Source organism: Condylura cristata, unplaced genomic scaffold, assembly GCF_000260355.1.
Source record: "Condylura cristata isolate star-nosed mole 26May11 unplaced genomic scaffold, ConCri1.0 scaffold00033, whole genome shotgun sequence".
In the NCBI taxonomy this organism is placed as follows: Eukaryota; Metazoa; Chordata; class Mammalia; order Eulipotyphla; family Talpidae; genus Condylura; species Condylura cristata.
The window spans coordinates 9,655,513-9,668,091 of record NW_004567134.1 but is presented as its reverse complement, the minus strand read 5'-3'; the positions used below and the strand labels follow the sequence as shown (position 1 = coordinate 9,668,091).

General features: G+C 45.8%; 2 protein-coding genes across 3 annotated transcripts in view; one reads left to right on the top strand and one right to left on the bottom strand.

Annotated features, from left to right (window-relative positions):
* CAPN7 (calpain 7) overlaps positions 1-4,927 on the top strand; it is a 29,987-nt gene extending 25,060 nt beyond the window's left edge. The window contains exons 18-21 of one of the 2 annotated variants that reach the window (XM_004692306.2): positions 607-669; positions 1,205-1,335; positions 2,931-3,023; positions 3,109-4,927. In XM_004692306.2, coding sequence (XP_004692363.1) covers positions 607-669; positions 1,205-1,335; positions 2,931-3,023; positions 3,109-3,253 — 432 coding nt within the window. In that variant the 3' untranslated portion in view covers positions 3,254-4,927. The other variant, XM_012732191.1, reaches the window with a different exon arrangement.
* Positions 4,928-7,226: 2,299 nt separating this feature from the next.
* SH3BP5 (SH3-domain binding protein 5 (BTK-associated)) overlaps positions 7,227-12,579 on the bottom strand; it is a 48,570-nt gene continuing 43,217 nt past the window's right edge. The window contains exons 5-9 of the mRNA XM_004692305.2: positions 11,765-11,895; positions 10,510-10,552; positions 9,864-10,083; positions 8,376-8,636; positions 7,227-7,944 (exon numbers count right to left, since the gene is read on the bottom strand). Of these exons, the coding sequence (XP_004692362.1) occupies positions 7,736-7,944; positions 8,376-8,636; positions 9,864-10,083; positions 10,510-10,552; positions 11,765-11,895 (864 nt within the window). The 3' untranslated portion in view covers positions 7,227-7,735. The remainder of the gene's footprint in view (positions 7,945-8,375; positions 8,637-9,863; positions 10,084-10,509; positions 10,553-11,764; positions 11,896-12,579) is intronic.

The following is a 12,579-nucleotide window of genomic DNA, read 5'->3' as shown; positions in this document are numbered from 1 at the left end:
AAAAGTTTACTTTTGAAAATTGTTTTTGTTTTTTTTTTTGTTCTTTATTTTCATGTGTTTGTGTATTAATTCAATGCAGAAAATCCTTTTGAAATGTAATGTTTTTATGTTGGAAAGCATTTTGAATGAACAGTTGCATTTTCAAGGTAATAATTTAGTCCTCACATAATGTGGTATGTTGAATAAATTCTGAGTAAGCAAAACAAACTTTTAGTCAGCTTAGTACTTTTATTACCTCAGAAAAAGACTTTGAGCTTACTGAAAGGGAATCAATTGCTTATAATCACCCTGCTCTCAGACAGCTGGGAAGTTCATTGTAATTTTGTTCTCATAGATTTGTCATCAACCAGTAGAGAAAACTCAATTTGAATAGATTTTCAGTGATGAAAGAGCCATTCCTGAGGAGCTGCTTCCAATTGTCACTCTTCGACGAAGAATCTTCATAGTGAGATTATGGTTTGTCTTGAGTCTCACAGTGTCAGCAAAAACCAAGACAAATCTCTAGCCTCTGAATTCATTAAATCTGACATGAATGTAGGCGGCCTACAAAATGCCTTTCTATATGCCAACTAATTTTTAGTCTTCCAATGTATATTTTTCATCTAGGTATATTCAGCATGCAGCTTCACTTTCTCAAAGATTCCTTCACCATATACCTTATCAAAACAGGTAAGAGCACGCACTCTTAAGATTCTCTGGGTCATCATCTCAGAGAATCTTAGAATTTCCTTTACTCTTATTTAAAATTTCTTACACAATAAAAATATTCTGGGACTTGACAGTAATACAAATAAATATAAAAGTATGTTTATAAACTCTCCCTTTAGGGTTGGAATACATGATCGTTAATGATCTTAAATGGTTTTGTGGGAAGAAATAATTGTTAAAAGATGTTTAGGGTAAACCTTGGATCACAGAGAAAGTTGTATGGATGAACAGCGAGATTGATTTTGTAGGGGCTCTTGAGTAAAATCTGAGGGAATGTGGTGGGGGGCGGGGAGTTTGATTGGATGCAGAGAAATGGAGAGGACTTTAGGTGGCAAAGCAGCCTGCTGCAGTGGAGGCCACATCAGCTGTCAAAGGAAGTCAACGGCTGGGGGTTGAGGGGCCATAGTGGTGGATGGTGTTTGGTTTTTGAGTTGTAAAGGATTTTTTAAAGTTGATTTGAAGGATGTGAATTTATTAATATGAGAATTTTTACTAGATTAATGGAAAATGGAGTGGTCAGAGTGCTGGAGGATGTGGAAATTATCAAGAGACCCACAAAAATAATCCCATTTACCAATTCCATGTAGAAAAGACTGGGCCATTACTGATTGAGCTGAGAGGACCAAGGTTTGTGCTAAGTAACATTTTAAAATTAACACTGTTTTATTAAAAATGAGCTTTTTGGGACAGGACAGGGTTATGAAACAGATGCATGTGATAACTTGATTTATAATAAGATGGCACTGGAGAGAAGGAAAAGACAGTCTGTTCAGTAAATGGAATAATTTTATGCCCCCAAATAATTAACCCCTTATTTTACATCAAATCAATTCTATATCATTCCAAGTAGATTATTAGTACAGAACGGTAAGATTAATAACTTCAGGGTGAGAAGAGTTCTTAAGATACAAAGAGCACATGGAAAGATAAGAAAAGCATCTGTAGGTTTTTAAAAAGTAAAGAGAATCTAACAGGAAAGGCTAAATTTTTTAGTAGTCATCCCATATACAAGGCAAGAACCTGATTACCATGAAAGTTAGCGGTATGAAGAGACTTCAGTGGTGCTGAAGTTTTACTGATCTAGTTAGTTATAGCCCAGTATTTGGTCATTTTACAAATGATTGAAGCTATATATGTATTTTTTTTAAAGTTTTATTTATGCATGCAAGAACTGAGGTACAGACCAGAGGTGCAGGGGGTGAGAAGATTCATCAAAGACTGAATGGGGAGCAGTAGGTGAGACAGGAGAGGTCTTCTGTGCCATTTGGGTCACCTGCCTGGCCAGGGATCAAACTTGTGCTGAGGTGGCTATGGATAGCTTCATAGTGCTAAGACTTAACCCCTTGTGCCACCAGGGAGGGTCCTAAGCTATATACTTTATGTACATAATAACTTCTAAACAAAATTAGGTTTGATTTTTCCTGCCTTATAAAAAATAACCCTGTAGGTGTGGTTAAGCTGTTTTTCTACAAAGTATTTTTTAAAAAACCTTTACCAGTTTGATAAAATAAGGCAACTGCTCCTTTCTATTTAATTTCTATATAGAACATGTGAAAATGTTGACTATTGCCTGTTCAAGTAATCTTCTGCCCATTTTTCTAATGGAATTGTCATCTTTTTCTTAGTTGTGAGAATGAACAAGGATATGTAAGGATGGATAACTCCACACTTGTATTTTCTCCAAGTTGTCTACTTCTTTCACATAGGAAAACAATTTTTCATTTTAAAGTAATCAAAAACTGTATGTTCTACTGTATTTTGCTGTGGGCAGGAAATCTCATCAATATCAAATAAGTCTTCATATAGTCTAATTCCTTTGTGCTTTTTGTTTTGTTTCTACATTCTGTATTTGGTGTGAAATACAATTTAATACTTGTATAGTTTTGTCATCTCACCATCCACATATTCCTTTCCCTACTGATTTGGAATACATGTCTATTACATGCTCATTTTGTAAATTTAGATTTATTTCATGGCTGTTTCACTTTTTCTACCTAATACAGTGAAATTATTTTAATTTAACATTAACTTCTTATGTTAATCACCATCTTCAATTTTAAAATGTAAATGTATTTACAAATTGCTTAATACTACAGTATGCTTATGCTTTAGAGAACAGTTTCCTCCTTTACAAAGCATATACTTAAACAGTACATCTGCACTTTGTCCTATTTATCTGAGGCTGCTTAGCAACAGTAATTGTATTCTCTTTCTATTGCTAGGCAATACAGTGTTGGATTTGAGATTGTAACAGTTTCCATGGTAGGAGATCCTGGTCCCCATGGTTTTCAGAGGAAATCTAGTGGTGACTATAGGTAATGTTGGCATTTTCATTGTATCTAATTTATACTTTACTTTTTATGGCAACCGTCTATAAACTTTGTTTTTCCCTGAATACAGGTGTGGGTTTTGCTACCTGGAATTAGAAAATATCCCTGCTGGGATCTACAATATCATTCCCAGTACATTTTTGCCTAAACAAGAAGGACCTTTTTTCTTGGACTTCAATAGTACTATCCCTATCAAGACAACACAGCTTCAGTGATGGAGAAATTGCCATCATCGCTGGATTTTCTCTTACCAAACATCAAATGAAGTCAGTTTATCAAGATCGTAAACACATCAAGAGAATTAAATCTCTAGAAACAGTACAGTGGAATCTGGTGCTCAAATCAGGGTGTTTAATTGTATATAGTCATCTAGTATTACCTAAGTCACCCAGAAGTACCATTTACATGGTTTTGTGTATATATATGGAGTTTGCTTGCATTGTCTAAAATATTTGATTCAGAGTTGTGAGATGTTTTGCTAAAAGGGTACTGAGACCAGATAAGCAAAGAGAGGGAGATACAGTCTCACTCAATGAACGGTAGGCTCGTGTGATACTGATATATCTTCATTGTTTGTCTTTCTGACAAAGCATGTTGTAAGTTAAACCTGCTTGTGTTGTGACTCTACATCTTGGGCAGCTAATTACCAAATGAAACATGTCTTCATAACATGTTAATGCCACATTACTTCTGACTTTAAGTGTTGATTGTTACCCAGATGTTATTAAAGAGTAAGCTTTAAGAAATGATTAACTTAGCATGAAGATGCTCGTGCTCAAGATCCAAGGAAGATACCTGCTTCCATTGAACATGTAAAGAGACAGATATATTCACTACTGCATTTTTTAAAAATCATGTTATGGAAACAATCAGACATTGAAGAAACTTAAAATTGTAATGTCTTTTGAGTTGCTCTACAATTCAGTGCTTTTATAGAAACTACTTTAAATTCAGAAAATAGAATTGAGAATTTACTATATGGTAATTGGGGTTGTGTTCAGGAAAAAAAGACCAAATTTACTATCACGTAAATCCCCAGTTTAATCAAAATCCATCAGAATAGAATTATGCTCAAGATTTTAAAGATCTAAAGTTAGTAAGGGGAATTTTTTCATTGTCTAATGTTTTTGTATTTCTACTACCTTTAATTGAAATAAAATGTTTATACTTACAGAAACTTTATAATTCAACTGGGAGAAACTGGAAATTGGTATTCTATTAATTGATAATATATTAAAGAACTTCATTTAGTGCATGCCATGTAAAACAACTCATTTGTATTAAAATATGCTTCAACAAAATTTATGTTCTTTTCCAGTCAGCATAGTGACAGGGCTGTTGCACTAATGAGATTTCACATTTCTCTGGTCTTCAGAGGAAAAATCCACAGAATACGCTTAAGTGGTACACACACAATTTGAACCTCTTTATGAATGATCTGTACCAGATGCAAACTGAAATATAAGACCTACTCCCTGTCATCAATCTAATGGAAGAGTTAAGTGGGAATTTTCCAGGAAGGGAAGGGTGGTTCGGCATACATAAATCAGTTAATGTGATTCACATCAACAAAATGTTAACTCATGTATCAGGACATGAAAAGTAGGCATTTGACAAGATTCATTATCCATGTGTGATGAAAGCTTGAAGGCTACCTGTGGCCCACAGCTAACATACTCGCTGCAGAAAACTACTTCCTCTAAGATCAGATATAAGACAAGGATACCCACCCATACCTACTACTATTCAACATAATGGAAATTTATAGAATTAGGAAAGGGAAGTGAAACACACTGCAGACAATGTAATACACAGAAAAGCCCTGGTGACACCACAAGTCAGTGCAGTGGCATACTCTGGTACTGACATCCAAAAGCCTGCTCCATCTCTACGTGCAAACGATGGAAAAATCAAAACCCCATTTCTAGTCACATCTAATATAATTAAGGACCAAGGAATAAATAATGGAGGTGAAAGACCTGTCAACAAAAATTATACACGTTAAGAAATAGACACAGTGGAAAGGTAATCCATGCGCATGGATTGGAAGAACTTTTCAAATGGCCATCTTGCCCAAAGAAATAACAAATTCATTGCAATCCTGATCAAAATTTTTATGTGTTCTTCAAAGGAAATTAAAGCAAACATTCCTGAAGTTTGTATGGACCCTTGAAAGAATAGCCCAAGCAATCCTGACAAAAAAGAATTGAGACCTTATATGTGCAGATATCAAACTATATTACAAAGTAGTAAAAACAATGTTATTAGAATAAAAGGTCACAAATTAATGAAATAGAATTAAGAGTCAGAAATTTAACTCATGACCAGTTAATTTACAACGAAGAGCCAAGAGTAAGGAAAGGAAAGTGTTCAATAAGACTAGTGAAAACTGGTCAGTCACATGCTAAAGAATGAAACGACCACCACTATCTCACACTGTACACAAAAATTAATTCCAAATGAATTAAACACTTTAAGACCTGCAATCATAAAATAGAGAAAAACAGGTAAAATTCTGCTACCTTGACTGTGTGATGTTTTGGGGAACTTGACTACAATAGCAAGGAAGAAAAAATGGCACTATCGAACTAAAAGGTTTCTCACAGTGAGAGAATCATCAGTAAAATGAAAAGACAGAGTGGGAGAAGGTATCTGCACATCATACACCCAAGATGAACAAGAGAAGTCTGTACCACTAAAAACCAAGCCATAAAAGGGCAGAACTAGACACTCTTACTACCTTAACCTGTAGCCTCACCCACGGGCCAGAAATGAGTATTGAAGAGGGGCAGAGAAAAAACAGCCCTCATTCTGCTGGGAATGTTGGGGCCAGTCCCATGAAAACCAGAATAGAGGGTTGTCAAAATACTAAAAATAGATACCCCGTATGATCCAGCAGTTCCTCTCCCAGGTCTCTACAAAGAGCACACAAACACTTGGAGATATGCTTCTCGTGTTCACTGCAGCGCTGTTTATAATGGCCAAGCTGTGGAAAGACGGAAGTGTGCACAGAAGAGCAAATAAAGAAAATGTATGTACACACCACAGGCTGCTACTCACCTATGAAAACACAAAAATGATAAAATCTTGCTATTTGTGGCAACATAAGTGGAACTGGAGGGGATTATGCTGAACAAGTCACATACACGGTTTGATTCTCAACTACATACGCACGTTAGAATCACCTGGAGAGTTTTTAGAATGTCCAGTGGCCAAGTGTAGCCCCAAATCCATTCAGTTCATCTCAGGATAAAACCAGAATGCAGACTCAAATTTCCGAGAAGATGGGTATGTGCAGCAGAGGTTGGGACCCACACCTCCAGTGCATTTGCTCAGCTTTAGCAGCAGCCACTGTGAAGCCCGGGTTCCAGCCTTGGTAAATGAGCCTTACGTGACTAGGACCCGGGACTAACTGGAAAGCGCAGACCGCTGCATCCTTGCTTTCCTCAACAGAACACAGGGTAGAAGTCACAGAAAGTGACACGTTTTCTTAAGCCGTCTTTATTACACTCAAGGTATTGAGACAAGTACAAAATAACCTTGTCAGTGGGATATTGTCATTAAAAAAGGAGAAAACACTACAGTATGAAGAAATTTACAAATGACTAAAATACGCAAGCTGTGACAACCGACAGACACTCAAATGGGTCTTTTTTCCTACAAAAAGGGACAAATAAGATACAGTGCTCTAAATAGGTGTAACCATGAAAACATTTAAAGAAAAGCAGTCTTAACACTATTCTAAGCATAACAGACGCCATTGCTCCTATTTAACAGCCTTTGCCAACACATGCCTACTCCTTCCTAGCTTTAAGGAACAGCTTCCTCTAAGAAATACTAATGCAGCATAACCCTTAAATAATTTCTTTTTAAAATTACAACCCACAGAGAAATTAACACCATGTCAGTCTAGAGAGAACGATGGCAACCTTTCTTCACATGCACTTCTCTTAGAACAAGTCCCCTTGGCTGGTAGAACAAGGTTTATGTTCTAGAACCTTCTCTCCACAGCCACAGTCCCCTTCTATGATATGGCCCTGCTACCCTTCCCCCCCGCCCCCACACTGGCATTCACCTTTCCCACCCCAAAAGTGCAGTTCATGGTAGGTAAACTTTATAGAAAATGGTTGTAGTCAGTGTCCCAGTATACACACCTCTTTTTTTTTATTTTTGAGAAGCTCCTCTGAACACCAGAGATGATTAAAGGAATCGTGTTCTTGGAGTTTTAAGCCTTTGCTGCACCCTAAAGAGTGCTCCGAAATACTTGAGTTTTGTTTTTGTTTTTCACTTAGATCCCTTAGGATATAAGGGTGAGAACATCTCTATTTTCCGAAACTGAGGGGGAGAGAAGCAAGCTGTTGACTGCAGTCTGGCTCTGCTTCCCAGCCCCTCTCCTGGCTCGGGTTCTTTCACAGGAACTAGTTATTGCTTCCATAACACAGTCTAAGGGGATACTCCACAAAGGGTGCGAACCTGGTCACACTCCATCTGCAACAGCTCTGCTCTGAGAAACACCAGCCCGAGCGCGCTTACCCCGAAGAAACATCTTCCACACTCAAGGTCACTGAAACGTCGTTAGTGCAGTTGAGAGGAAACACTTACGATTTGGCATATATTAAGTGATTATTGGCACAATGTTCTCCATACAGTTTTATGTATAAATAGTGATATGCACTCGGGCCAGGGTCCTGGCTGGATCAGCCGATCTGCACCATCTTTATGTCAGCAGTGATCCCGTCTCTTCCCTTGGAGCACTGCAGGGACAGCTGCTTCATCCTGTTCTCCAAGGCCTGGCCCTCGGGGGAGGCGCTGGTCTGGCTCTTGCCACTATCTCCGCTGCTGCTGAGCACCCGGTTGTTGTTGGCTTTGTCACTCCTCTTGTTCTCTGCCCCCTCCGCCCTGTCTCCTACAGAAATGGGAAGGTTGTGTAGTGAGCACAGACAGCCCAGCAGTCCCTGGACTCAAGCCAGTCGGCCAGGTCAGCCCTCTGGCCCGCCCAGCCTGGCCTAGTCCTCCCAGCCTTGCCCAGCCAGACCCCAGGCCAGGTGGCGTGTGGCCGCCTGCTGATTTGACTCCTCGAGGCCTTTTATATGCTCGTCTTGCTCCTTTGACTGCTGCACAAAAGCCTCCCCCAAGTGCCTGGTTAGTGGATCCCATGATGGGACACGGCTCCAGCTCACGTTTAAATAAGTGGTCAGGAGTAGAGCCAGAAATCAACAGAACAGCAGCTGAAGAAAATCACACCCATCAACAGCTCGTTCACAGGCCCCATAACCAGCACTGGCAAAGGTCCAGAAGAGGGCAGATTCATGCGATGGGGCACAGGGCTGCACTCACCTCGTTCTACCTCACATTCTGGGGAGGACGCCCCACTGCATTCGCTGCGAGGGCCCAGCACCGGAAACATCATCCCAAACTCCGACAGGGACACGGGGCTGGGCAGGTCCAGGCTGCCAGGCCTGGCGACTGCAGGGAACTGATCAGGTAGCTCAGACGGGCTCATGGGTCCCGAGCTAAAGCTGGACACAGACTGGGTTTCCGAATCATCTTCAGAAACAAAGTTGCTGCAGCTGTCATCTTCGAAAGCCTCGGAGGCCACTAGAATGAGAGAAAACACCAGTCAGGCTGCTGGGAGGCACAGACAGCACGGCACGCAGAACCCCTGCTGCGGTGGGTGCCGATGCCAGGGATGGATCCTCTCAGCCTGCAGGACCAGACTGGAAGCAGCTTGAGGGGAAGCAGCCGGGCCCCGTGGAGTCGCCGTGTCCATACTGTGGCTTTCTGGCCCTGCCCCTGGACGTCAGTGTTTCGAAAACAGCGCCTAATAGTGGGGGACACACTCAGCCACAGATGGGGGCTTCTCTCCGCCCCAGGTCCCGGGGAGTCGCAGTGCACAGGGAGCGGGCGGGCCCTCTGCACCGCCTCCCCAACAAGCCCGCCAGCTTTAGGGTGCTTCTTTCTCAGCGCAAGCCGAAGCTGCTGGGAGAAAGGGCCCTGCTCATCTCCTGGGGCCTCTGCCACCCCTGAAACGCCTTGAAAGGGGCATGTGTGGGCACAGGTGGTGGGAGGTGAGTAGGTGTGATCATAGGGGAGAGCAAAAATATAACCCCAACATTAAGAACTGAACACTCAGAGCCTACCTAGATTGCTGTCTGCCTAGAACAAGGCCCCTCGGTGTAGAATAACCGAGGTGCGGAGTCGTGCCACCCTCGTGGTATGAAGGCAGCTTCCGCCACGGGTGGCTCCCCTCAGCCCGCACCCCGGCCTGCTGCTGCACGGGAGGAGCCACGACAAGCCTCTGGCAGTTTGGGGTAAGAAGAGCGTGAGGGGGAAAGGCCAGTGGGTCAGACATCAGTGAGAACCGCCACTAGAGTTCCAACCGGCCAGCGGGGTTACGTCACTGACTCCTCACGGCCACCCACAGTAGACAGACGGTGCCAGCATGCTCCCCGTTTCCCAGGGGAAGGAGCAAAGCTGTAGCATTAAGCCCTTGCCTATTCCATGACTAGTCAGAGGCCAGGATCTGGGTCCCATCGGCCTCCAAAGTCCTGTCAGCGACAACCCCGCTTCCCCCCTTCTTCCGGGGCTGTTCCGAGCCCTGGCTCAGAGACAGGGGTGAAAGCGCAACATTACCCAAACTGAGCACAGAATCCACACGCTGGAGACCACTCGGGAGCACCGAGACTGGCACAAGCACCCCACAGGATGTGGGCGCCACCCCGAGCGGCCCTCAGCCCTGCCGGCCGATGCCCACTGTGTTGGCCAGACTGCCCGAGGCAGATCACAGCAGCTGCCCCGTCCCACTCGCGCACGAGCTCGACTCACCCGAGACGGCATCCGGCTCGGCTTTGCTGCCCGCCAGGTCCTCCACCGACGCACTGCTGCCCTCGGCCCCGACGCCGCAGCCTCGCGGCCCCATGGCGCTGGAGCGCCGCCGCTCGTGGATCTCATCCGAGATCATCTCCAGGTTCTTCAGGGCCGTCTTGTACTCGCCTTTCGCCAGGGCCAGTTTGGTCTGCAGGTCGTCCACGGTCTTCTTCAGCAGCTGCTCGGGAGAGCGAGGGGCGGGAGGCGCGTGAGGCCCTTGAGTTGCATGAGGCGCTCACCCCTCTGCTTGGCGCAGCTCCCCCCAAGCGCAGTCACGCTCACGCGCGTTTCCTACCTTCGCTCCGCCCATGCCACCTGCCCCGGGCTCCGAGGTGAAAGCCGCTGGCACCACCCTGCCGCCCCTTGAGGTAAAGCCCCAGCCCTGACATTCAGAACGGCCCACGGGGCGCAACAAGTGTCAGACTCACAGCAGCCCCACACAGTCTGAGCCCGACGACACCCACCCAGGCTCTCCTGAGGGCTGAGCACTCAGTCAGGAACGTGCCTTTCTCTCCTCCCCCCTGGCAGCGCATGGCCCGGAAGCCTGCCCTGCAGAAGAGGGGGGCCCAGTGTGGAAAATTCCCACCAAAGAGGTTACACGTACCTCCAGCTGCACGTAGTACTTGGCCTTGAGCTCAAAATAAGGCCTGGAAAGGACGGGAAGAAAAACCACATGAGGAATAGAACACTGCACCCCAGGGCACAGAGGAGGCATCGGCTGCAGCTGGCCAGCTCAGCTCCCAGCTCCTGAGCCCTGGTGAGGCCGTGAGAGGGGCCAGACGGGGAGACACCAGTCAGATGCCCCAGCTTCACTCAGGGCCCACCCACAGAGGCCCATCTCAAACTATGGGAAATCCACAACCCAACAGGGCCAGGAGCCCCTGTCCCCCACCCCGGGCCACCTTCTCCTCCAGGCAGGCTCTCGAAGGCCCCATCGGGTGTGCCCAGCACCTAAGGCGTTCCAGGTAGGGCGGCTCCCCAGGGATGAAGAGCAGGTGCAGCCAGAGCAGCGGCTGCAACACCCAGGGAGGTCAGCCAGGAAGAAGTCCCCTCCTCCCCTCCAGAGCACGCAGGGCCCCAGAAAGCCAGGCCGGGTCCAGTGCAGGACTAGAGGGTCCATTGCAGATGCAGTCGAGTCACGCCAGACAGTTGAGAGTCCCTGGGCCCTGGTCTGCTTAGGAACTCTGGTGTCTGCACATAAGTGCTCACCAGCTCTTGAGCTGTTCGCTGCTGTGAGGCTGCCAGGTCTGCCTGTGTATGGCTGCTGGGTCTAGCCCCTCCCAAGTCATCTTTTTTGCTTGCAAGTCCAGCAATTCTGAGTGAATGGTAGGGGGTCTGTCCCCCCAAGATCATTGCTGAATAAAAACATACAGCAGTGGCAGCAAGAGGCGCTTGGGAGAAACCTCCATTTAAACCAGACTTGTAGGGCCCTCCTCTGGCCTGCACCCCAGTTCTTGTGTGCAGGCATAAATAAGTCTTTAGAAAATATAAATAAATAAACCAGGCTTGCAGCATTTCATCCGCTTCTGGCCCACAGACGTGTGTGTACATAGCTCATTCTTGTTCAGCTGACAGGTAAACTGAGGGACGGGCCTCCCCGACAGTTACACCCAGTCAGGGCCAAACCAAGCTCCCCAAAGCCCAGCCTCAGGCTCCAATGGCTATGCCTGGTTTGCTCTTGAAATCCCTTTCTCTGTCTCCCAGGTCAGCTACACTGGACACCCCCACCCGGCCCACCTTCTGCCTCTGGGGGTTCTATACACCTTGGGCCCTTGAGATGGGTCCCCAGATACCTAGTCTGAAAGGGTCAGGGGAGGCCGCAGTGGACCGCACAGCCCCGGGGCCCGCACCGCACGCACTTGGACTTGTTGATGGCTCGCTTGAGCTTCTTCTCCAGCTGTCGCATGCGGCCCATGGCAGCATTGTACCGGGCCGCCGTCTCCTTGTGCACCAGCTCGCTCCTCGTCTTGGTCTGCTCCGCCTCCATGACCTTCAAGCGACAGCAGAGGTTAGCCCGCCATGTCCGCAACAGTCCCTTGCTGGGACTTAACTCACTGAAAAAAATGGTCTTTGAGGGTATTTAGTGGGCACTAGGATTAAACTCACTTCCAAACTGAATGCGATTACTTTTCCCTATTTATCTTGGAACAAGCTTGTTAGATGAGATGAAGGCCCCAAACTGGCTATGGTAACGCCCAGGAGAGAAAACGGGGGAAAAAGGAAAATCAAAGGAAAATCGAAAATCAAAGGAAAATCGAAGCATCTGTGGCTCAGTGTGTGCTTCCTCCCGCCAGGCTGCCTGGTGCTGGACCCTCCTGCTCCTGCCTGGGCAGCGGCTGGCGAAGGCAAAATGGACAGGGACTGGGGGACCCAGGGGGACAGGCTGGCGGGCCTCAGGACCACAGGGCAACTGTCACCCCAGCTGTCTGGCCCTCCCTCAAGTACCCACATTAGCCAAATCCCCCCACCCCCATCACTCGTCCACTCTTAGACCCAGCAACATGATTCCAGAAAATACCACTGAACCTTAACACAGGTTAAAACAAAAGCCAGTTAGGCCCTCCCTGGTGGCGCAGCGGGTTAAAGCACCGCACTGAGAATCTGAAGCCACTTCCGCATGAGTTCGATTCCCGCCTGCCGCCTGCCCCGGAGGAGACCACATGGCGAGCCAGAC